The 26,546-nt window shown below is 42.0% G+C and overlaps 1 protein-coding gene across 3 annotated transcripts; it reads left to right on the top strand.

Moving 5' to 3' along the window:
- Nucleotides 1–64: 64 nt before the first annotated feature.
- Nucleotides 65–23,100, top strand: LOC118916093 (zinc finger protein 454). Of its 3 annotated transcripts, XM_057490329.1 has the most exons (6): nt 101–237; nt 699–900; nt 1,239–1,339; nt 3,230–3,356; nt 3,771–3,860; nt 15,840–23,100. In XM_057490329.1, exons 3-6 carry the CDS (start codon nt 1,307–1,309, stop codon nt 17,171–17,173), a joined length of 1,584 nt encoding a protein of 527 aa, XP_057346312.1. In that variant the 5' UTR covers nt 101–237; nt 699–900; nt 1,239–1,306; the 3' UTR covers nt 17,174–23,100. The 3 variants fall into 3 exon arrangements, with proteins under 3 accessions (XP_036748523.1, XP_057346312.1, XP_057346313.1); XM_036892628.2 differs by lacking the exon at nt 699–900 and having other exon boundaries at nt 65–196; XM_057490330.1 differs by lacking the exon at nt 699–900 and having other exon boundaries at nt 120–237.
- The last annotated feature ends 3,446 nt before the right edge of the window (nt 23,101–26,546 follow it).

Raw genomic sequence — 26,546 nt, 5'->3', positions numbered from 1 at the left:
CCCGCACAGGCTCCTGGGAAATGTAGTTTCAGCGAGGAAAGCCGCTAGGCTGGGGTGTTGAAGGGCCGAGCAGCGCGCAAGCGCAATTCCAACCCGGGCTGCAGACTCCAGCTCATTGTGTTCTGCCTGCGAAGTGGCAGTTGCGATCTCTCGCCGCGGCCAGAGGCTCCTCGAAGGGCAGCTCAGCGGTGACCAGGCACGGTGGCCAAAGCCGCATCGCGAGAGCGGGCGCCGCTGGTGGGTGGTCGGGCCCGGGGGAAGGGCGGAGAGAAAGCCGAGTAGGTCAGGGTCGTGGTCCGTTCTGGAGGACGTTGAGCTGTTACCCCAAACTTCCCGGAATGGGCTGAGATTTGATTCTAAAGAGAAAAAGGGAGTCGGCCAGGTGTGGGCTCTTGGTTTTAGGGTCCGAACCTGCAAGAGCTTGTGGAAGAGGTTGCGGTCGGGGCCTCTGGCGCGTGTCCTGGAGCCGACTCCGGGAAGCCCGTTTTCGCTCCGCGGGGAGATGCTCCCGGTGGGGTTCCGAGCCCTGTATGCGGAACTCGGCGAGGCGGGGGCAGCGGCCGAGCAGCCCCGCAGCAGCTCCCTGGGTGTCGCGGCAGAGCGGCAGAGGGAGGGAGGATGGGTTGTGTGAATTTGATTCCTTGCCACATCGCCCCCTCCACCCAAATAAATTGTGTCTCACCCACCTTTGACACCAGGTCACCCAAACTGGGTTCCAGAGGGGGAGAGGCCTGAGGCCATTGAAGAACTTGGCCCGAGATAGACTGACAATGAAATCCAGCCTGCTTAGTTTCCTTTTTGAGGAGAAAGAAGACGACTCTCCCTCCCCATTTCCTCCACTCCCCTCCCAGGATTAGGCAGCGGTCCAGGGAAGAGACTTTTCTCCTGAGATCTTTAAGGGTAGGTAATTCAAGGGCAAAGGCCCTAGGGTGAGTAGAAAGCGTGAGAACGGGGCCAGACGTTGCTTTCAGCACGGAGAAGTCAATGTATTTAAGATACAGAAGGGAAAATAGGATTTGACTCAGATGCTAGAGGAAAGACGGTGTAGGAGGTGTAGCAGCATGGTGCGTCATTCCCTTTGGCGTGGAAATACCCTCAGAAGGAAGAGAGAGAATTGGGAGCAAAACAGGCTAAAAATTCACCACCTCAGGGTATTGGAGGACTCCCAGGATGCCAATGCTCACAGCCTCACTTTGGGCTGCTGGGTGATAATCTTTTGACCTCTCTTCATAAAACAGGTGTGTAGAAGTTTCTAGCCTGTGGAGTCCCACTCTGCCTGTCCCTAGAAGGTCACACCAGAGAAGGAATGGCAGTCAGGCACTTGCCACCCACAGTCCAGGTGAGTTGGGGGTTGTTGTGGAGGTCTCCAACTAAACTGCCTTAGAGGATTTGAAGACAGTGGGCATATTTCTTTACCCTGACCGGGAGCTTTCTCCCAATCCAGTCTCGGAGGTCTGACTCAGTTGCTCCTTTCTCCCCTAACCCCGCCCTGTGTTGGGCTCATCCTAGTGGGTGTCGGGAGCTAAGGAACTTGCTGCAGGTCACATAAGTGACACAACCAGAATTGGAACCCACGTTGGGTTGAATTGGAAACCTCACTCTTGCCACTGCAAGTAAGATTAGAAATCTACATTGGTAAAGATAGTACCCACACAAGAAGCAAGAGAAGACAGAAATTGGAACACTTTCTTGGGGACATGGGATTTACCAGGCTCTTTTTTTTCTTAATGGCTTTTTACTTCAGAGGAATATTGGGTACAATGCAATCATTCAAATATGTTTTTTATTCCTATAAATTACTGAAAAGCTTTGAGCAGTGCCAGCCTGTTTAGAACAAGGGTATGTATGGGCTTTAATTTGAAGCAGGTGGCATTCACTGGAGTGTATAAATTCTGATGAATTGGGCAAAATCATTCTAATGCCTTCACATTTAAGCCTGTGTAAAGCAGGAATCTGTGGGAGAAGTCATTGGAAGGGATGAGCAGCCGCTTCAAGATGCCATACTCAATATGGTCACTGTTCACCGTCTGCCCACCTCCTTTTGATTTCTGACTTGTCCTTTGGAACCCATCTCAGGCAGTGTATTTTCTGTGAAGCCACAGTGTCAGTCCACTGTGATACTTCCCTTCTCCACCTTGTCCTTAAATCTACTGTTCGTATCACAGTTATCTCAGGTTTACAGACTGCGTTAATTTGGACATCATTCTACAAAGCTAACTTAGGAATGTAAAATGTGTGGGGGTGGATGATCTATGTCAGTGATACAGAGGGGAGCACCGCTCCCTGGCAGATTGGCTCATGGGTTCATTCCACCAGATGTTTCTTGGCTGCCTACTTGTAGCAGACTAATTCAGACTGCCTTAAGCCAAAGCAGGCCATTATTGAAAGGATACTGGGATGTCTCCCAAAATCCAAAGGCAAAGGTGCACCTGGGCTTTGGCTAAGCAAGGAAGGTCTAGAATAATCTAAAAGTCCTTTCATTTGGATCTTTGGCTTTCTTCTCTGCTTAGCTCTTCGTCAGTGCACATCTGGTCCCTCAGCTTCTCAGCCAAGAGTTTCCAAGGAAGGACTACCTGTGGTCAGAGTGGCCAAGGTCGCATGGTTCAGAAGGACTGTTGCCATAAGAACCATGTGTTTGGGTTGAAGGTGGGTAGGTGAGCAGCTGAAGTATAGCAGGAATTGCTGAGCAACAAATAACAGGTGTTAGGCACATGGCCCATGACCTAGAAGACATACTGGGAAGGTAAAGGAGATGTAGAAATATGTGGCCCACAGCTTCTTGGAGTTAATAGCCACTGGGGGAAACCAAAAGTAAGCCACAACTCATATATGGTGGGACTATGCTTTGTTGGGCCTGCACAGGTGATTCGGGAGCAGCGAGGAAGTCCTGTGTCGGGGAAGGAATGTCTAAGCTGAGACCTGGGTAGGACTGGCCGTAGTTGTGGGGGTAGAAGCAGGGTGGGGCAGATTGAGGGAGATGGGAGAAAATGTTTAGGGCAAAATGAACAAAAGTGTGAAGTCCTGGTACTGAGTAAGCCTGTCTTCTCCACAATATGTGTTTCTTCAAAGCAAAGAACAGTGTTATAGAAGCTCAGCCCCTAGGAGATCCTAAGGAAGTGCTTCCCACATCACAGAACACCAACCCCCCAACCCTGTATGCTGACAGTCCTGCAGATCTCAGCCAGTTCCTGGGGGCCACCAGTCAACAGGGATGGGTTTGCTGTTACAGGAGTTGGTGACCTTCAAGGATGTGGTCGTGCTCTTCACCCAGGATGAGTGGTCACAGCTGAGCCCTGCTCAGAGGGCCCTGTACAGGGACGTGATGCTGGAGAACTACAGCAACCTGGTCTCACTGGGTACGTGGGGGGCCCCTGAAGGCCTGTCTTCACACTTGGAGATCTCTTTGGGACCCTTAAGCTGGTTGCATATAGAAGACTGGGCTGGGAATAGGTTGACTGAGGACGTTACTGTCAAGGCTGCTGCATGCCTGTCATTGGTCTCCTGGTGCAGGACTCTTACAGAGTCCAAGTGCAGATGCCTCAGGCGGCAAGGAGTTGAATCCTGCCTCCCTTTTGGCAGGGGGAAAGACATGGGAACAGATTCTGGGCCGGGCCCCAGCCATCCTTTCCTCTGTCTGGGAAATCGTCTCTACCCTGGGACTTCCTATCAAGTTGCCTTTTCCAGGAAGTTCCTAGGACCAGATGTCACCCTTGCAATGATTTTCTCTCTGGTATGAACAGATGTGGTCCATTTTTTCCCCCAAAAAACAGGATTCTTAGGACCCAAACCTGATATGTTTTCTCAGCTGGGAAAAGGGGAAGAGTGGATGCCAGAGGACACCTGGGGAGGCTTCTGTCTTGGTAAGAAACCTGCATGTGGGAAGCGTTGGGACCTATACCAGGCCTGTGGATTGAGAAATGACATTATTTCCCTTCTTGTTCGCCTCCAAACCTTGTTGCCACATTTGTTCCTGCAGGAAATTATGTAGCAGTCTGTGCCTGCCTGGGCCCCCACTCCATGATTTTCTTCTCTCCCTATTTAGCATAAATTAATAGTGTCCAGTTGGGAAAGGACATCAGGTGTCCTTTGGACATTTGGTGTGTCCTGTTGAGCATCTCACAGTGCAGCCTCTGCTCACACTTCCCCAGTGAGGGGGAACCATGCTGCTTACACAGGACAGCTTCCAGTCCCAAGGGTGGGCACCACGCACCTAGGATGCTGCTCTCCTAGCTGAATGTTGCACATTTTTTCAGCCACCTTCATATTTGTTCACCCTGCTGTACATACATCAGCCAGCATTTGTTGTTCTCCACCTTTTGCTGGCACTACACTGGACTGTAAGGACCAGGAGAACACAGCCAGGTTTGTGGCATATTTTACCAAGTCACTCACACCCAGCATGGTGCTTGGCACTCCTAGTAAGTGGCATAGACTTGTTGCCTGGGGACACAGGAACATGACAGTTGAGTGGCTGTTGCTTGTTTTCAGGAGCCCACTGGGTCAGGTAGCTTTTTCTGTGTAAGTCTTGTCAGGGGCTTGCTTTTTTAATAGATTTCTAATGAATGATTGTTTGGCTTTGCTGATCTTATTTTATCTTGATCTGTTTCATTAATTTTCACTCTTTGTTATTTCTTCCCTTTAACTTTTCTGGAGTCCATTCAAGTATTTTTCTTTTAGTGTTAAATTGTATCAAAGTAATACCTGCATTTAGTTGAGTGAAACAACAATATTTATTATGAAAAATGCAGCTCCTTGTCCCCCCTTTCCTTCATTCTCCCCTCTTTAGAAGTCCTCACTTTCTCTTCTCTTAGCTGGTTTCTTGGTATTTTTGCTTTGATTCTCCGAGCAGCATGTTTGCATTGGCCCCTCTTTCCAGCTTTAGACGTTCCTTCTATAGACAGTGAGGAGTAGACTCACCTTCCTGGCTGCTCACGCTGTTGCCTTTTCCATTCCCTGGCCTCCAGTGCGGTTGTGATGCAATTTCAGTCAGAGCAATGAGTATTCACATTGTTCAAGTGTTACTCACAACTGATCCATGTATATATTATTGGTCAGTAGTTTAATTGCTGCCTTTCTCTGGCTATCCATATCTCAAGACTTTCAGATTCATCAGTCATTCTAACAATTTCATTTTTTCCTGGAAAAGTCTCTTCTGGAGCCCTCTGACCTGCTTTGTTCTAGAATAGTTGATGCCCCACTGTCACCCTCCTGAGACCCCCCTTTCCTGGCTGCAGGCCCCATGTCACCTTTCTTGATTTACTCTCTTCTTTTGATGACACTCATCCTCCACTCGCTTCCTAAGAAAGGACACATGGGAATACATTTTGTATGACCTGTTAGGCTGTAAACTTCTTTTTACTGCCCTGACACCTGCTGAATAGTTGACTAGATAGAATTCGACACTGGAAATCTTTTTCTTCAGAAATTTAAAGACATTACTCCATTGTTTTCTGGACTTCAGTCTGCACTTAAGAAGCTCCAAGTCATTCTGATTCGTCATCATCTGTGACCTGTTTTTCCTCTCTGAAAGCTTGCAGGTTCTCCTCATTTACTCCAGCGTCCTTGGTAACATCCCTGTGTGGTTCTGTGTTTGTATCCACTGAGCATTGGTGAGCCTTTGGCTGAGCATTTGGTGAACCTTTCTATTTAAATTCCTGCCCTTTGGTTCTAAGACACTTTTCTTCTAGTACTGTTTGATTTCCACCTTCAGCTTCTAGTTTCTCTTCATGGCATGCTTCCTACCTCCTGGACTGGTCTTCTAATTTTATCTTTTTATTAAAACTTCCATCTTTATGCCTTTTGTTCTAGTATTTGACAGGTTTCTTCAATTTTATCTTCCAATTCTTCCTTTGAGGTTTTTAAAATATTTTTGATCAGCCTCATTCAATTATAATTTACATGCAGAAAAACCCACCCATTTTTAGAGTAGTATTTGATCAGTTTTGACAAATTTATATGGTTGTAAACCATCATCAAATTGAGAAAAATAACATTTCATTGTCCCTAACATAAAAGGTCCCTTACCTCTTTGCAGTTCATCCCCTCCCCAGTCCCCGGCCACTGGCCACACTGATCTGCTTCTGGCATGACGAGTTTACCTGTCCTGGATTTCAGATGAATGGAATTATACAGTGTGTACCCTTTTGGTCTGCCTCCTTTCACTTAGCCTACTCTCTCTGAGACTCATCCTCACTCTTGCAGAGTAGCGTCCTTTCGTCTGGATGGAGGACTGTTAGTTCATCCAGTCATCATTAATGAATGTTTGGGTTGTTTTCAGGTTTTGGCTAAACCTGCTGTGAACATTCTGGTGCAAGTTTTTGTGTGGACTTTTTTTAGTTCAGATGCCTGTGAACATAAGTTTTCACTAAGGTAAATGTCTAGAAGTAGGAATCCTGGGTTGTATACTAAATGGTGTATTTAACTTTACACTGTGAAGCTGTTTTCAAAGTGACGGTTCCATTTTGCACCCCCATAGCAGTGCACACAAGATCCAGGTGTTCTCAGCACACTGCCTAGGACTCCAGCACATTGCTGAGTAGCAGCTGTGAGAGGGGCCATCCCACCTTGATGCCCTTTATCAGGTTGAAGAAGTTTACACCTACATTTGACACCAATTCCTTTCTGCTTCCCAGACCTAATTCCATTGTGGGGTGGGGTCAGGGGCTGGTTCTCAGGCAGAACACCAAGCAATTCTCGAACACCAGCTGGGTGTTGGAGAACTCAACTCAGTTCTGACACTATCTGCCTAGACAAAGAACCAGATTGCCCAGGTTAAGGGCTCCCTCCCACAAGACTGCCCTCCACCCCACTCTAGACACCCCCGGGCAGTTCCCTGTGCTTCCAAACAACTGTTGGAACCACCTGGCCCCTAGGTTTGATTAATTTACTAGAATGACTCACAGAACTCTGGAAACACCCATTTTTGTAGGTTTGCTAATTTATAATAAAGGATACAAGTTAACAGCCAGATGAAGTGACACATAGGGCAAGGTCCAAAATAAAAGGAGCTTCTGTCCTGTGGAGCTTAGGGCCTGGCTGGTGGCACATGGAAGCGTTCTGGTTCCCCATGCGTGGAAGCTATCTGACAGAAGCAGGATGCAAAAGGAAAAGCAAAAGGCTCTTCTTGTGTATGTGTGTTTTTTAATTAAGGTGTCACTAATACACAATCTTATGAAGGTTTCACATGAACAGCATTGTGGTTTCAACATTCACCCATATTTTCAGGTCCCCTGCACACCCCATTGCAGTCACTGTCCATCAGCATAGTAAGATGCTATAGAGTCACTACTTGTCTTCTCTGTGCTGTACTGCCTTCCCTGTGACCTACCTTTATTGTGAATGCTAATTATAATGCCCTTTAACCCCCTTTTCCCTCCCTTCCCACCTACCCTCCCCCACCTCTCCTATTTGGTAACTGCTAGTCCCCTTTGGAGTCTTTGAGCTGCTGCTGTTTTGTTCTTTCAGTTTTGCTTTGTTTTTATACTCCAAAAATGAGGGAAAACATTTGGTACTTGTCTTTCTCTGGCTTACTTCACTGGAGCATAATACCCTCTAGCTCCAACCATGTTGTTACAAATGGTAGGATTTGTTTTCTTTTTGTGGCTGAATAATATTCCATTGTGTGTATGTACCACATCTTCTTTATCCATTCATCTACTGATGGACACTTAGGTTGCTTCCATTTCTTGGCTATTGTAAATAGTGCCACGATAAACATTGGGGTGCATATGCCTTTTTGAATCAGGGATCTTGTTTTCTTTGGGTAAATTCCTAGGAGTGGAATTACTGGGTTAAATGGTATTTCTATTTTTAGTTTTTTGAGGAACCTCCATATTGCGTTCCATGATGGTTGAACTAATTTACATTCCCAACTTCTCATGGGTTTTGAGGGCTTCACTGCATAGTCATAATGGACTAAATCATTGGCCATTGGTTGATTCAGTCTCCAATCCTCACCAGTCAATGGTGTCCAGAAGTCTCTCATTAACATAACAAGACACCCATTTCACCTTTCTGGCTTTAAAGCTTTTTCAGGAACTGTGGATGAAGACCAGATATATCTGAGAAATATATTTTGGTCATCTGAATCACTATAAATCTATATCACAACACCTCTTCCTGGTTTGATGAGAGTTTTGTTTTGTCATAAATGGACCTTGAATTTTGTCAAATGCTTTTCTGAATCCTTAAGATGATGTAGTTGATATAGTGAATTACAAAGATTAGTTTTAAAATATCAAATCAAACTTGGAATAAACCCAACTTAATTTTGATTTATTATCTTTTAAATATTGCTGGATTTAATTTGCTAACATTTTGCTAAGAATGTTTGCATCAGTATTCATAAGGCATATATTCCTCTATAATTTTCTCTCCTTGTAATATCTTTGTTTTTGGTATCAGAGTAACATTAGCCTCATAAATGAATTTGGATGTTTCCCCTCTCTGCTGTTTTCTGGGAAATGTGTAGAATTGGTGTTATTTCTTCATTAAGTGTTTGCTAGATCCAGTGAAGTCCTATAGTACAGCAATTTTCCTTTTGGGAAATTCAGTTTCCACAGCTTTCTTCTCTTGCGTGGGGGGCCACAGATGTTAGCTGCCTTGGCCCCCCCAGCCCCTGATGTCTGGTGCTTGAATTCATTAAGACTCCTGGGCTGTTCTGGTCCTGTGCTGGGACCCGGCAGCTGCCTCCAGGCTAACCCACGGCACCTGGGGTCTTCCCTTGTCTGTTTCCCTTCTCCTGGGAATCACCATCTTTCCTTGTCATTTGGCCATTACCTAAAAGCAGTTGTTTCATTTTTTTTTCTAGTTTTCTAATTGTTTAACATGGGAGTTCTCTGTTGAGTTTTTAAGTTCTGCCATCATTTAAAATTTCCAAGAGCTCTTAGTTTTCTGAATATTGCTTTGTTTGTAAGCTCTGGTTCATGTGTTACCATTAAAATATTTACCTCATTTTCTTCTCCCTTCACAGGCTGTAGGTTCTCAAATTTTCTCTTTAATCATCTTGATACCTCTTTCCTATTAGAGGCTTTCCTCAGCTGTCTCCTAATCCCTGATTGTCTGCCAGTTAAACAGTGGGAGGATTTAAGCCCTTTTTGGAAGCTCTGCATGGGTGAGTGAGGGGGCTTGTGTCTTCATCCCCGCTCAGCTGCCCTGGTGTCTTCAGTCCAGAGCAGCTTTGATTTATCTCTCCAGAAGAAAAAGCCTTCAATCATTTGCCGAGTTGGGAGTGGGAAGTACCTCCGCCCCTCTGGGGTGGAGAAGGGATCTGGGGGCCTGAAGTCTTCATAAACTGGCCTAAGCCAATCCTCTGTATTTTATCGCCTCCACTCCTCACTTCTGGATGTACCATGGTGTCAAAATTTTCAGTGATTTGACAGTAAATTGGATTTGTTTCTGGTCCCTCCCTGGAGGTGATCTCTTGACTACATTGTGAAGGGGCTTGGATCATACTATTTGCATGTCTTGCTTGAAACCCTAGAGCTATATAGTTTAAAACCTTACTTCTTTTTTTTAAAAAGTGGACCAGTGCAGCTAGGAGTGTTGCTTCAGCCCACCCTGAGGTGACCTGGGTGCCAGATGAGAGCTGACTCTGAGGGCTCATTTGTTTTCTTTCATATTATCAGCAAGGCCAGTCTTTCCTCACCTCAGTTAATCGTCACTGTGGTAAAGCCAAGATGTGTTTGACTCCCCTCTTGATAAACAGCTAGATGGGTGTTATCCTGTAAGATTAAACATTAGGAAGACAAATGCTGTCTTATATAGAGGTGATATTTTTATTATCACAGTCCAATCACTGCTAGAAAAGAAAGCTAGCAGTTATTTTTCCTTAGCCAAATTGTTATTTTTGAAAGCTGTCTCCCAGAGTTTTTTAAAGTAAACTCTTTTGGAAATAATACACAAACTGTAAACATACAACTCAAGAAATTTTTACAGTATACATACCCCTGAGTAATCACCTATACCAAGAAATAGAATGTTACTCATGTTCCAGAAACCTCCCTTATCCCCTCCATTACTTTTTTCATAAAGATAACTACTACCCTGACCACAGCTTTGTTTTGCCTGCTTTTAAACTTTTTATAAATAGAGTCATATGGCATGTAGTTGTCTGGGGCTGGCTGCTTTCCTTCAGTAGTGTGTTTATGTAGCAATAGTTGTCAGTTCATTCTCACCAATGTGCAGTGTTTCACCTGCCTACCACCCTGCACATTCTACTGTCACTGCACATTTGGTTTATTTCCAGCTGGGAGCAATTATAAATGGCCCTGCTATGGATGTTCTTGTACATCTTTTAGAGAATATAGGTCTACAATTCTCTCAAGTGTATAGCTAGCAGTACTAATGTTCATGAGGACACAAGCTTTCATAGACATTGCTAAATAGTTTTCCAAAGTGGTTATACCAGTTTATACTCCAACCAGTAGGAGCTGAGGATTCCATATCCTCTCATATACTTAGGATTGGCATTTTTTTTCACTGTTCTAGAGGATATATGGAGTACCTCATTGTGTCTCAACTTACGACTGTGATAAAGTTGATCATCTTTTTATTAATTGTTTAAATATCCTCTTTTATGAAGTATCTATAATTCTTTCCCCTATTTTATATTTAGTTGTCTGATCTTTTCTTATTGATTTATAGGGTTACATATGTGAGATTTGAGTCCTCTGCCATATATATATGTACTGCAAATATTATTTCCCATTCTGAATAATAGTGTCATTTGATTAACAGAAGTTCTACATTTTAAGACAGTCCAGTTAATCAGGTTTTTCCCCCCTTATAGTGTATGCTTTTGGTGTCCTACGTACGATGCCTGAGGCCATGAAGGTATTCTGTGTTGTCCTCCAGCAGCTCTATTATTTGTCTTTCATATTTAGGTCTTCAATCCACATGGCAGATTTATTGTTCATTGTTTTCCATATGAGTATCCAGTCGGTCCAAGATCATTTACTGAAAAGACTGTCTTTTTTCCCCATGGCACAGCAATGTACCTTTGTCATACATATCGTGGGTGCATATGCATGGGTCTGATTCTGGGTTCTATAATCTGTTCCATGGGTCTATTTGTGCATACGTCTGTTTCAGGACTCTATTCTGTTTAATTCTTTTGTCTCATCTTGTGGCAACACAATACTGTTTTAATTACTCTAACATTATAATGAGTCTTACAATTGATGTAAGTCCCCCAGCTTTGTTCTTCGCTTTTAGAATTTTAGAATTAGCTATTCAGTTGATGGGATTTTGATAAGAATTGGCCTGGATCTGTAGATTATTGCGGAGAATTAGAATGATTCCCTTCTATGAACATGGTATATCCCTACATTGTTTAGGTTTTCTTTAATTTCTCTAAAATTTTTTGTAGTTGTATGTGTACAGTTCTTGCACATCTCTCATTATATTTAGTTCTAAGTTTTTATTGTTTGTGATGCAATAATAAATATCCTTTGAAAGTTTAATTTTTCCAGTTATTTGTTGATACACTATTGGTTTTTTATATATTGATTTTATATCCAGCAACTTTACTAAATTCCCTAATTAATTCTAATAGATTGTCCATAGGGTATTTTGTGTTTTTATATGAACATAATCATGAGAATAATGGCATTTTAATTTTTTCCTTTCCAACCTTTGGTTTTTAAAGTTTTTACCTTATACTGGTTAAGACTTCTAGTACATATTAAGAAGAAATAAGGATAGCAGAAAAACATTTCATTAGAGTCTCAGGACAGTGTTTTCAGTATTTTACAATTAACTGTGATGTTTGGTGTCAATTTTTTGTAGATACTCTTTATCAGTTAGGAAAGTTATGCTCTACCCCTGTGTTGCTGAGTTTTTATCATGACTGAATGTCAAATTGGGTCAGGTGCCTTTTCAGCATCTTTTGAAATAATGATGTGATTTTTCTCTTTTATTTTATTAATGTGATATTGAGTGATTGAAATGTGAAAACAATTGAATTCAACTTGAATTTCAATTTATTTGTGACATATTATCCATTTTTAGTCATTGTATTCTTTTTGGTAATATTATGTTTAGGAATTTTGCATCAATGTTCAGAGAGAAAATAGTCTGCAATTTTATGTTTTTAAAATTATGCTCATAAGATTCTGGTAGGTTGTACTAACTTTACCTTTATCATTCTTGACATTAGTAATATGTGCCTTCTCTCTTTTTCTCGATTAGTCTTGCTAGAGGTCTATCAATTTTTTTGTTGAGTTATTCATTTCCACTATCTTCATTATTTTTGTCCTTCTCTTTTGAGTTCAATTTGCTATTTTTCTTGTATTTTTTATATATAGTCCTACATACGATGCCTGAGGCCATTTCTTGCGATTGAAATTGTTATAGAGACATAGGTGTACATTTCCTTCTAACCATGGCTGTAGCTGCAGCCTGTAAGTTCCACTTCAGGTTCCTATTATCATTTAGTTTAAAATATTTTCTAATTTTTGTTCTGGTTTCATTTATCAGCTATTCAGAAATGTACTGTTTGATTTAGAAATATCTGGGTTCTCTAATTATCTTTGCTATTTTGGTATTCATTTCTGACTTAATTCACTGGGTTCAGAGAACATATTCTGAATGACCTCAGTCCTGTGAAATATATTCATATTGCTTCACAGCCCCATATATGGTCAGTTTTGGTAAATGTTCTGTATGCATTTAAATAGAAAGTGTATATGATCATTGTTAAGTATATTGCTCTGAGTTATCAGTCAGGTCAACTTAGTTTTATCGGAGTGTTGAGATCATCTCTATTCTTAATTGTTTGGTATGTAAGTTAACTGAGAGTAGTATATAAACATATCTCACTGTTAATATTTATTTCTCTGTTTTTCCTTTATATTCTCTCAATTTTTATGTGATAGCATTTTTGAAGCTATGTTGTGTGCAGATGTAGCTTTGTTACATGGTCCTCAAAAACTGACCCTTTTGTCAATATGAGATGTCTTGGAGTCTCTTTTCTCTAAAATGTGAGAGCTTGACATTAATATAAATAGGCCAGTTTTCTTGGGGTTAGTTCTTGCATGATGAATCATTTTCCATTCTTTTCTATATTTCTGTGTCTTTATTTTTGGTATTTCTCTTCTTAGTGGCATATACTTGGGATTTTTTTAATCTAGTCTCACAAATCCTAGTTTTTAATGGGATACTTTGACCAGTTACTGTCTGTATGGGATCGGGTGTCTGCTATCTTACTGTTTATTTTCTGTTTTACTCACCTGCTTTAAATCCTTTTCATCTTACCTTCTTTTGAGTTAACTGTTTTTATTGTTGCATTTTCACCCTGTATGAGCTTGTTAATGTACCTTCTTTAACTAGTTCTTTATTGGTAAGTCTAAAAGTTACACTAGCTTATTACTATCCAAAGTAAATTTTGACTTTTAATAATTCCCAGACAATGCTAATACCTTAAAACATTAACTCCATTTTCTTCCTTCCACCTTTTGTGTTATTTTTTATCATGTATTTTAATTATGTATGTATTTTCAGCCTTAAAAGATACAATTATTGTTTTGTATTATGTTTTTATTAATCCACAGAGTTACTCTTTCCGTTCCTTTTTACATTTTCACATTTCCACCTGGATTTTCTTCTGTGTTATTGTTTCCTTTAATATGGGTCTGCTGGTGACACAATCTCTGTTTTTATTTGTCTATAAATACCATTTCATATTTTTCAGGGATATCTTCTTTCTGTTGAATTCTACTTTGACATTAAGTTCTTTCAAAACTTCAGATGTTGTTTCATTAGCTTCTAGCTTCCTTTGTTTTTGTTGAAGGACAGCTGTCAGTCCTTTTATTCCCGTCCTTTAAAGGTAACAATTTTTTTTCACTTAAGCAACTTTAAGAATAGTCTTAGGTTTTCAGTAGTTTTACTAGCATGTAAAGCCTAGGTGGAATTTCTTTGTATTTATCCTGCTTGAAGTATATAATGCTTCTCAAATCCATTTTTCAGCCTTTATTTTTTTCAAATAATGTTTTTGCCCTATTCTTTTCCTCCTCCTATTCCAGAACTCCAGTCACACATATGTTCAACTTTTTCACCATGTCTTATATGTCTTTTTAATTTTTTTTCTCCAAGTTTTACTGGGGATGTTTTCTGCTTATGTATTTATTCCTTTCTTCTGTGATGTCAGTATACTGTTAAATCTATCTATTGAGTTCTTTTTTCAATTATATTTTTCAGTTCTGAAGTTTTCATTTGTTTTTTGATTCTGATCTGTTGAAATTCTCATTCTTAACTGTTGTATCGAACATATTAATCATGCTTATTTTTAAATCTGTGTCTGGTAACTTTGGTATCTTGAGTTCTGTGGGTTTTATCTATTACCTGCATTTTCCCTTTTTCAGTTTCTTAGTACCCTTCATACTTTTTGATTGAATCCTAACATTATATGTGCAGAAGTGAAAAGGCTCTGAATGATGTTATACTACTCAGGATATTTGCGTTCTCCTCTAGGAGACAAGCAAGCAAACCACCTTAATCCAACCAGGAACTTGATAGCTGGAGACTGGGTTGCAGTATTTGTAAAGCTTTGCCTACCTCTTGTTTGCCTTTGCTATTAGGGTTTAGCCCTGCAGGAGTCCCATTTACTAGGACTGTCTGTCCCCCTTCCTTGGAATGTCCTGAAGTCCAGTTTTTGGCCCCACAGTACCCTCACTATAGAAAACTAGAAACTTCTGCTTAGCTTTAGTCTCTTATCCCAAGAAGCCTAAGAATTCAGCAAGTTCTAGGACGAAAAAAACCACTAAGTGTTGGCATCGCCTCTTGTTTTTCATTTCTCTCCCAAATATTAGACTATCAAGCTGGACTTAGGTGACATCTGATGCCTTCAGACATATTTTTTTTTTCAACTCAAATTTCCAGTTGTTTTCCACAGAAATACTGGTCTGCCATATGCTACTCTGTCAGGTCCAGAAGTGAAAATCCGTCCTTAAGATTTCGAGATTTGGCAATACTTTGACCATTCTTTCTTTTGAGCAAGGATGTATTATTCTGAGCTCACCAGGATTTTAGACTTAAAATACACGTATTTAACTTTATTTTCCAGATAAATTAAGGAGTTTATTTATTTTTGACTATAGCTCTTTGTAGATATTTCTGGAGTGCAAAAGAAAAAAAGTGATGAGGGATTCTTGATAGGATTTCCCAGGTATCTTTGCATCCTGTGTGCTTAGTATATAGTCCTTATCATTGTATTTCTTAGTACAAAGTCTTACCATAGTCAGGAAATCCTTATTTTATTAGTAGATATGAGAGTTTCATCTAGCCTTTCTAGTAGCCTAACTTTTTATTATCTATCTGAATCCTAAAATGAGTCTGTGAAACATAAAAATGTTGCTTTTAATAGTTAATCTGGAGCTAATTTTTTTTTTCTACCAAGCATTGACCTCTGGTTTCAATGGTTTCTTAAGACCACATAGGAGTTATTTTAAAGATCATATCACTAAAATAGACAAGGCACATTTTTTTCTTATCTGTTAGCATTCTGTGGTCTGAATAGGGTTTTGGTTTCTTTTTGTTACTGATTTTTGAGGCTCAGAAAGTCAGATAATTTCTCTATAATCACAAAGAATATAAGTATTGTACTCAAGATCCCAACCTGGGCCTGTGATTTCTGAATTCAAGCTCCCAAGCCCTCCTGCTTCCTATATTGTACATTAGATCACCCCCTTCCTGCCATGTCCTCTGTTCATTTTGCCTCCCCTTTCCTTTCTTCACTTCAAGAAATCTTCAAAACTGCAACCTCTTTGGTACCATTATAAACACAGTCATCTTTTCCCAACTAGATGTTTTACTAGAGAAAAGCATTTTTTGATGTCTTTCAGACTGGATGACTACACATGTGAGTAAGACGTCTACTCTTAAGACAGATATTCCTGAAGAACAATTGGATCAGTGGATGAGAAAGGAAAAATTCACTAGAGATGGTCACTGGAAATGTGATAGCCCATTGGAATGGCAGCCTGGCGACCAGGAAATAAAGTTGCAGCAAGTGGTATTTGCACACCAGAAAACCTCATCTGTGGTTAGTGACCAGGGATGTGATGACTCTGGAAATTGCTGCTCTATGAGCTCATCTTTGGTTCAACGTCAGAGATTTCAATCTAACAAAAAAGCTTTTGAGTGTAGTGAGTGTGAAAAGGTCTTCACTAAGAGTTCAACCCTTAATAAACATCAGAAAATTCATACTGAAAAACTTAAAACAAGTGGGAAAAATATTATTAAAGAGAAACGGTATGAATGTAGAGAATGTGGAAAGGCCTTTCACCAGAGTACACACCTTATCCACCACCAAAGAATTCACACTGGTGAGAAACCATATGAATGTAAGGAATGTGGCAAGGCCTTCTCCGTGAGCTCTTCACTGACCTATCACCAGAAAATTCACACTGGAGAGAAACCTTTTGAATGCAACTTATGTGGAAAAGCTTTTATCCGAAACATACACCTTGCCCACCATCATAGAATACATACTGGAGAGAAACCTTTTAAGTGTAACATATGTGACAAAGCCTTTGTGTGCAGGGCACATCTTACCAAACACCAGAATATTCATAGTGGAGAGAAACCCTATAAGTGTAATGAATGTGGGAAAGCCTTCAATCAGAGTACAAGCTTTCTTCAGCATCAGAGAATCCACACAGGAGAGAAGCCCTTTGAATGTAATGAGTGTGGAAAGGCCTTCAGGGTGAACTCCTCCCTCACTGAACACCAGAGAATTCATACTGGAGAGAAACCTTACAAGTGTAGTGAATGCGGGAAAGCTTTCAGGGACAATTCATCCTTTGCTCGACATCGGAAAATTCACACTGGAGAGAAACCTTACAGGTGTGGTTTGTGTGAGAAAGCCTTCAGGGACCAATCAGCCCTAGCCCAACATCAGAGAATTCATACTGGGGAGAAACCTTATACTTGTAATATATGTGAGAAAGCCTTCAGTGACCATTCAGCCCTTACTCAACATAAGAGAATTCATACTAGAGAAAAACCTTACAAATGTAAAATCTGTGAGAAAGCCTTTATCCGAAGCACACACCTTACTCAACATCAGAGGATTCACACAGGAGAAAAACCCTATAAATGTAATAAATGTGGGAAAGCTTTCAACCAGACTGCAAACCTCATTCAGCATCAGAGACATCATATTGGAGAAAAGTGATGTGACTACAGTTTATGGAAGACCTTTGTGACTGAGTGTATTAATTATTGAATGTAAGAGAATCCTTCCTAGAGAATAACCATGAAAGCTTACATGAAAAGTTTTTTTATTTACTGAGAGTCAAGCCTCACAGTATTACAGGTTTCAAGAATTTTCAGTGCTAAACCCTCCTTATAGTTGAGAACTGCTTCAGCTGAACAGCAGTAATGTTTAATTCGTCTGAATTACCAAGTATCAGAACCAAAATGGAGCTTCGTGAACATCAGGGAAATTCATGTATCCAATTTACATTTTGATAAAAGAAATTACAATATTGTAAAATTTAAGGTGAGAAGAAAAGGAACAAAAAAATAAGAATGTCCTGTAAGCATTTCACTCTACTTGGTTCTCTTGTATAAGAGAGTTTCTACCTTTAATAGAACCCTTTGTTTTCCGTACCCCCGCTGCTGACTCCCAGTGTAAAGAAAGTGCCCATGCATCAGCCTGGGAGTTACTTAAATTATGCTTCCCACCTTCTGCTTCAAACCATTTTTGTTGGATCTCCTTGGTCTCTGGCTTCTTACCTGCATTCTCCTGGGACAATTGATTTGAATGCCACATCCCTCTTTTGATTTAGCAGCTCCTAACTGGTAACCTCAGGTTACCACCACCTCATTTGTCCTTGGGGAGTGTGCTGATCTGACCTCACACTCAGTCCATGATTATGAATATTGCACCCAAACCCATCTTTCAGAACTTGGGACCTCTGGGAGGCAGAGGTTGACCAAAGTATTTGAGTTATGCAGTTTTCCTGGGACTCAGCTTGACAGTGAACCTTGGGACGATACCTAAAGTAGGGGCTTAGTCTGTGTAGACATTACCCTGCAGTTTTTCTGCACTGTTGTTACCTATGCACAGCAGTGAGGAGCATGCTCAGCTTCAGGTGTGATGATTCCAACCACCTAGTGGTGTTCTGGGCCACCTCCACTTCTGTGACTTGATGAGAGTTTAGAGCTCCAAGGCGATTTCTCAAAAGGTTCTGACCCACCCTCTTTCCCTTGGTCAGGCAGTCCTCTGTGTCCACTGCATTAGAAGAAATGTGTTACTCTCCTATTGTTGAACTGCTTCATCCTGCATCCTGCTCCTTGCCCTGCTTTTGTTCAGTTTTTTGAAAATATTCACAGGAAAAGCAGAGAGCTCTGAATTTCTGCTATTGCATTTGAGAGTGGCCATTCCATCTCCTCCTTCTGGATATTCCACTTAAAGACTACCTGTTCTGGCAGCAGTGAGCAATCTGTTGAGTAGTTCTATGGGTCAAGAAGTGGTTGACAGCCCTCTGACATCCTCTGACAGGGCAGTGTCCATGCCCAAAAGTTTGATACCCTAGTCCTGCAGGTACTGTTCTTTGCCATCTTTAATCCTTCAGTGCTGTCAGTGGGATCACAGAGATAGAATAATACCTATGTGCTTCCATACACACCACCTCTGGTGGCACTCTCCCCTTTCCCACCACAAAGCACGGGAAGCCTGCACTATCCAAGCTGGAACATACCACATCATGAAGATGGAAGAACAAGTCAGCTGTCACTCTGGGAAGCAAAGTGCAGGTTCCTGGGATGCTGAAGTGCTTCCCATCCAGTGGGGAAACCTGCTGGCCCCCACAAACATTGCACTTCAGCTCCAAGTTACAGGAGATTTTCTATCATGGTGGAATCTGTGGGCTCCAGGTTGAACATAGACTTGGAAGCTTCCGGCAGCTTTAAAAGCCCAAGTTTTCTAAATTCATCTTCCATCTAATAAAAGCCACTTGTGTGGGCAGGCAGTTCCTGTTAGGTGATCAGCAGTTCATCCTCCCCCACTCCCCTCTGTAAAGATGCGGGTGAAGCAGCATTTCAGGCAACTCGGGACTGTCCATGCCCTAGGTCCACACATCTGCAGCCACACAGCTGGCAGCCCCACATTCCACAGTGAGCTTGAAACACTGCTTGTTACTACAGATAATCTGCCTGCCGAACTATCCATACAGTTCTATCACCCCTCTTACCCCGAAGCCCTGAGAAATACATTTCTCAGCTGAGTTTGTTCATTGTGTTTGTTTTGGATGAGAGGTACTGCCCCTTGGTGTGTGCCTGTAGTTGAGCCAGGGCCAAGAACTGCTGCTACTTTAAGAGCCGTATTCGACCCAGTGACAGCTGAGCTGCTGCTCCACCAGAACCAGTGCAGTCTGGAGGCCGTCCATCTGAGACTACAGCCCGCTTGCCCTGTACAGTCCACATTTCCCAACAGGCTTGGGTTTTCATGAAATTAGAGCTCTCAGATGCCTAATGACTTATTCCTGTCTGGGATGGCAAATAGTCAGTAAATGGCCTATTTGATATGCCTGGGCCAACTTGGGTATATTTATGGTAACACTGTTTGTCCAGGCATTAGCAATGGCTTTATTATATTGTGCCGTAGGACTAACACCTTATTATGTGACCTCAGCCAGGGAGCCATCTGCCTGGGTGTTATTCTGTACTTCTGATCTGAAGTAGTATGGCTCTGCCAGGGCAGGCTGACCTGCCCCAGCACCGCCTTTGGCTCAGCCCCTAAAAGTGCATTTTCGAGAACCCTGACAAAGAGTCCCTTACCCACCTTCTCTTCTGCCAACTGATCTGCATGGTGTTAATAAGAAGGACTTTTTTCTATACCCCACCCCCAGCTAGGTTAATCCTAAGACTTCCAAAGATTCCTGGGGAAGGTAGTTCATTCTGCACCTTGCTTTTCTAGTCTTATCACTCAGCCATACAGACACTGGCAGCAGATGAGGACCACTGGGACCCTTCAGGGTTACAGTGTGTGAGCCAGTACTGTGCCATCCTCAGCACGTCAGCCCTCGTCACACTACTCCATGCCCATGTAGTGCACAGACCCCAGCACACCCACAAATCTGCCATCATAACAAACCTGCATGTGGCAGAGCAAGTGCTGAACCTACATAGCCAGTCTCCCCACCCGCCTCCCCTGGACTACAGAAAGATGCAGGAGCCGGAGAAGTAGACCGAGGACCTCCTCCCACATCAGGCCTCTTGTAACATACTTGGGAATTGCCCATGGGGAAGTTTCTTGGGCATACCAATTCCACTCTGCCTAGGAGAAGGGCAGGCTACAGGATAAGCACCCAGACTTTGTTATATTCAATATCTACAAGCTGCCTTGCACAGCCACTGAAACCTCCTGCTCTTGGGGAAGAAGATGGCTCTGAACTTCCCCCTTTCAGATTCCTTTAATCCTGTTCCCAGACGGGCCTTCCTCATCTCCAGCTGATCTTACAGCCGGGTTCTCCCTACCACCTAAGCTTCCCTGGCCTTGACAGTGTCTCCCTAAGATGTTGCCTTTCTCCACATTCAGCTACTGCTTTTAAAATGGCACCTTTACCCCTCAGCAAACTCGGACTTCCAGGCTACTGTGTCTGCGCCTGAGTCCTGAAACAAAGTAGCCCCAAACAACAATAGCATGCCTTTCAGCTTAATTCCCTTGAACATGAACTTAATTCCCTTGAACATGAATTGAAGAACACTGTGGCCTCCAGCTGTCTAATTGCTCTCCTCCCCTGTTGCCTTTGCACTGTGCCCTACCCTCCCATATACCGCTGGATTAGCCAGCAGGACAGCATGGAAACTGACATAAAACAACTGTCCCACTCTGTCCTGCAGTGGGAGGTGTCCCAACTTGCACCACCACAACTGCTCAATCTATTTTTGGTAATATTTTTGCTTTTAATATTTTTGTACCAGTTCATTAAGGGAGAAAAAAGCAAGGCTTGGTTGTTTTCCATCACTGAAGGATTCTCAGCTGTGCTAATCATCATTCCATACAAGTGCCAGGATTTGGTTATATGGACATATCCTTCCTCATTTTATGTGTTACTCTGTATTCCATATATCAGTATCCTTAGAAAAATTGTTGCCATAAGTATTATCCATCAGTGTGTTTTCCTGAAAATAAATTAGGAAACTACCCAGTGTTTTAAGGTGTACAGGCTGCATTTGTGTTACCTGGTTATCTAAGCAGATGTCATTAAGACATGGCCAGAAGTCCTGCTTCCAAGTGTTAGTGTTTTTTTATGACCAGCCTGGCCCTAGCTCCCCACAGTGACCATCCAAACCTACCTGATCCCAGAAACCATAGCGTTCAGGCTATGGAATATAAAGAGCTGTTTACCCGGTTGCTGGGGATAACAGTTAACATTTGAGGGTTTATCTTGGGCCAGGTACTGTTTGTTGTAGGCACTCCACATATATATTAACTCACGTAATCCTCATGATGTGAGACTGTCTACCATCTCCACTTGAAACTTGTCAGAAGTCACACAGCTGGTAAATCAAGGATTGGCCCCAGTCAGTGAAGCTTCAGGGCACACATGCTTACCTACTGCATTGGGCCACCTCCTTTATGGCACATTCTAGGCCACTGTAGAGAGCCACTTGGCTACAGATGTCACACTACTCCATGCCCCATGTTGGAGTAGGGCTGATGTGGCTGAGGGTGGGTGGGAGCCTCTGTAACAACTCTCCAGTCTTTCACCTGTGCTCTGGGCATGGTTTTACACACATACACTTCTTCCACAAGATGACCTTTCTTCAGCCCTCGGGTAGCAAGGTGGAAAGAGGTCAGGGTGCACTTTCAGCCTGAGAGTGCAGGGACCATGGGTTCACAGGCAGACAGTTGAGCCTGACAACATAGCCCTGGGACGTCTGTCTCATGTGCACAGCCCATGATAACCATGGCAGGTCCTGGATCCTGGTCAAATGAGAGGGGTATCACTAAGAATGTCACTTCTCGGGAGTGTTCCAGAAGAGGAAAGCTGAGGCTAGTGGCCAGAGAATCAGAAAGGGAGCCATAGCCATTATTTTAATAATTCCTGCTAAGCTTAGTATACAGTGGTTATCCAAGCATCCAGTTATTGCTTTCATGAATCTGAAATGGGGAAGATGGGTATTATAAAAAGGATCACAAATAATTAGCAAATAATAAGATGTTTCATCATATAGATCTACCATCTTCTGGTTTCACCTTTATATTGTATTCCTTCACTCGGAACCCTTGGTTCCCCTCCAATATGGACTACTTGCTTTCTAAAATTGCCTACATCATGCCAACTAGATCTTCTCCACTTATTTCTTGAAATGGATCCATCATTTCTTGGTTTACTCCACAGTTTTGAGGTGCACATCCTCCAAAAGCTTTCTAAGAAGGAAAGCATGAGAGATGAACTTCATGTCCTTACATGAATTCATTCTGCCTTTACAGCTGATTGGTAGTTGCCTGATTATAGAATTCTAAGGGTGAGTGAGGGTACAAGTTAATCTTTCTGTAGGAAGGTTTTTAAATAATGCTTTTGTTTCTCACCCCTGCCCCCTGCCATTCCTTGTGTGCCTAAGACCACAGGCTTTCCCAGTCAATGTCTCTAAGAAAAAAAACTAACTACTGTCTTTCCTCATCTCTGGTGGGTAGGTTTCTGATGATGGCTTTCTGTGTCTGGGGTGAGTGTGGGCATTGTTTCATAGATGGACTTTCAAAATAACTCCCTGTTTTCTCCATTACTTTCTTGTCCATATACCTAGTACCTCCAAGCACTCAATCTTTGTAACAGTCTTTTTAATTCTGGTACAAAATAGACCTCTCTTCTTTCTCTTTTCCAAAGTACAGTTGTCTGCTTTGCAAAGTTCTCTTGGCTAACCTGTCCCTCCTCATACTCTCTTTGTCCATATGAGCTTATATAATTTTTATTCTTGTACTATTGTTGTGGCAGAGCCTTATGTTTAGCAGAGAAGGTAAGTGTTTAATCAACCACTTAAGCAAAAGGCTCTGCCAATTTATTTAGGGAAGAGAAATGAAGAATAGGACTTTGGCATAACCTTGTTTTATGCTATTTAGAATTGAAATTTATTCTGTTGATTTGTGTCCACTCTTGTTCTTTCCATGACATTATGATGTAAGTTGAAATGGGCATTAATAGTCAGAATAACCAATATTGAAATCTAACAGTCTAATCAGAAGCTTTTCATAGGTCAATATATTACATAGAAATTATCTTTTAGATAAAGAATATCCATAGTTGGAGTAGAATAGTTATAAGTAGAGTCAGGGTTTTTCATGTGAACCAGGAGATTCAGCACCTGTTTCTGGAAAGCATATGTATCAAGAAAACTAAGGTGTCTAATTTGGGAGAAATGGCATAATACTCCTGCAGGGCTCCACATGAGGGACCCCCACTACTTCATGTGATGGTTAATTTTATGTGTCCTCTCGGCTGGGCTTCAGTACCCAGTTATTCAAACACTAAGCAATGTGTTGCTGTAAAGGTACTTTGTAGATATGGTTAACACGTATGATCAGCTGACTTCAAGCAAGGGGAGAGAAGTAATTATCCTTACTAATGTGGGTGGGTCTCATCCAATCAACTGAAAGCCTTAAGAGCAAAAATCCAGGAGAGAAGTAATTTTGCCCCAAGACTACTACAACATCAACTCCAGCCTGAGTTTCCAACCTGCCACCTGCCCTTCAGATTCCAGACTTGCCAGTCCACGGGAGCCAAGACTTTAAAACATATCTCTTGACATTATGCATATATGTGTGTGTGTGTGTGTGTGTGTGTGTGTGTGTGTGTGTGTGTGTGTAATAACTTAATGATATTTAATCTGCCAGATTGTATCCGTGAAGCACATGGGGCCATGATCCTCCAGGTAAATGTGCTCTTCCTGGTATTTCTGTTTCTGAGTCTGCAGGTAAAAATGAGAATGACTTGCAGCCAGGTGCAGGCTCTCAGAGAGGGCAGGGCCTGCAGCAGGGTTCCTGCGAATGTGGGGAGCTGGTGCCCTGGAACAGTGGTTCTGATACTGGTGTATGGGATGAGTGGGAAAGACGAGCACAAAGACTACTTAGCATCCTGCCATAGTAATCCGTGGATGCAGTGACCGACCTAAAATGCCCAAGGCCAGTCCCTTCACTGATCTACCTCTCCACACCCCTGTCTGCCTTTCCATCCACTCCTCTACCCAGCCTCTCCCTTTCAGAGCCTTATCCCATCTGGGGTCCTATGCTGTGCTCCACAAGGTGAAAGGTCATCTCTGAAACTCCCAACTCACTTGTCATACCTATCACTCTGTCCACACTGGAGCCGATTCTCCCCTCTCAAAGCCCAAGAGATGGAAAATATTTACACTTGGGAGTTTTTCATATGTAGAAACGAAGATGTGACCATAACAGAGCATTTCTGACAAGGTTTCATTGTACCAAACGATGGTGGAAAGATTTACTTGTCATTGTGTGTTTTATTCCAATGTAGAAGGAGTCTTGCAAAGTGATGACTATATGAAAAAGAAACAGAAAACCTGAGTCATATTTTTGGGAAAAGTTACATTTATTCACAAAGAAGTCACTGAGTAAAGTGAGACAATGAATGCCATGAATTTGGGGGAAATTTCCAAAAAGAATAAATGTAATAAATGTGTCAAAATATTCACAGTAGTGAGAAGGTGTAAGAATGTAATTAATATAAAAAGGCCTTCCTATACAAGTCCCCATACACTGGACACAGGTGATAACCTTACCCATAGGTAAGTAAAAGCTTCTATCAAAATGTAACCTTACTCTGCTCACAGAACTCATACTGGAGAGAAATACTATGATTGTTATGTGGGAAGCCTCCAATCCAGAAGCCCGTTTTCACTGGAACTTAGAATTCATACTGGGGAGAAATCACTGAAGGGCAGTGAATATGAGGAAGCCTACAAGTACAGCCCAGCTCATACTCAACATACAAGAAACCACACAGGCAGAATGCCTTATAAACTCCATAAATTTGAAAAAACAAACAAAATACCTTATTCAGGGGTTCAAATTGATTGGCTGGACATCAGAGAAGGCAAAACTATGCATCCGAGTAGCAGGGGAAAGCCTTCAGGGAGTTGTCATCAAAAAAGGATCAAAGGGAGAGATCTTATGTACACACTGAATGTGGGAAAGTCTTCTTCCAGGAGCTAAATCTCTGTATATATTAGAGAATTCAGAAGGGAGAGAAACCTCACAAGTGTACTGAATATAACACCATCAGTAATAGAGGATGTCCCCCTGCACTCAAAACAGTGCACACCGTGGACCATCATCTCCAAGTGGACTGAATGCACGAAGCCCGAAAGAAAAAGCTAGAGCCCTGTGTACAGCAAAGCATTCACATCAGAGAGACGGGTATGAATGGATGTGAGCAGGGTGTGAAAGCCTTCAGCAGAAAGCCAGCATTAAGTCAGAAGCGTGGCAGGAATCTTCTCAGTGTGGGTGGAAAAGCTTTCACTAAGTAATCATCTAAGCTCAGTCATAGAATTCAGAGTGGGGAAGATCACAAACATGTAAAAAATGTGGACAAGTTTTTAAGTAGAAGTCAAGGCTCCATCAGAAAACTCTGAGAGAAATACTGGGAGAAACACCAAGAAAACAATAAACACAGGAAAACCTTCATTTGGAGATCAGAGCTCACTGACATAGGAGGAAAACCCTTATAAAAGCACTAATGTGGAAAAACATCCAGCAAGAAAACATGCCTCATTATATATCAGAGAACCTCCCCAGTATCAAAACTCTACAAAATAAAGCATTCAGCAGTAAATGAAACTTTGTAATTCACATTGGGGAGAAACTCCAGGAATGCAACAAATGTGAAGGGGAATCTGTGCACCAAAATTTTATTCTGAGAAGGCCTATTAACTTAAAGAATGCAGAAATAGCTAGTCCCAAGGTCAAAATTTACTATGCACCAGAGGCTCTGTACAGGGAAGAGTCTGTTGCATGAAATATAATTGACCTTCAAAATCAGTTCCAGACCTTGGTCATTGGAGACATGATACTGTTAAGTAAAACGAATCCATTTAATAAGTTTAAATTTTACCTCAGGGAAATAAAACTCTAACTTAAACCAAACTTTTTGTAAAAAGAATCCTGGAAAATGAACATTAATGCCTCTGAAGTCTGAGCATGTTCCTCCCCCTGCCTCATGCCTGCCTTTCGAAGGGGACTGCCCAGTATATGGAGAGTTTTGATGTCCATCCTAAGTTATCCACTTGGGGTTCATCCTCACCACAGACATAGTTCTTGTCACTGGTTCCAACCTGCAGCTCCTGAACACACAGCCATCAGAGGAGGATGAAGGCCACCCTGTCCCTTTATTTTCAAACCATTAACACAATATAGCTGTGTATCTGGTTTTCTTAATGTTCAGGGGTCATTTAAGGGAGTACATATGGGAAAGGAGAAAAGCTGTACTCTAAGTGTGACATCTCCAAATTCCAGGGGGAAAGGTCCTGAGGACAAGACCTTGACACAAGTCACTCCATGGGGTGCATCCTGGTTCCTCCAG

The sequence above is a fragment of the Manis pentadactyla genome, chromosome 13 (genome assembly GCF_030020395.1).
Source record: "Manis pentadactyla isolate mManPen7 chromosome 13, mManPen7.hap1, whole genome shotgun sequence".
Lineage (NCBI taxonomy): Eukaryota > Metazoa > Chordata > Mammalia > Pholidota > Manidae > Manis > Manis pentadactyla.
This window is presented reverse-complemented; position numbering and strand designations above follow the sequence as displayed.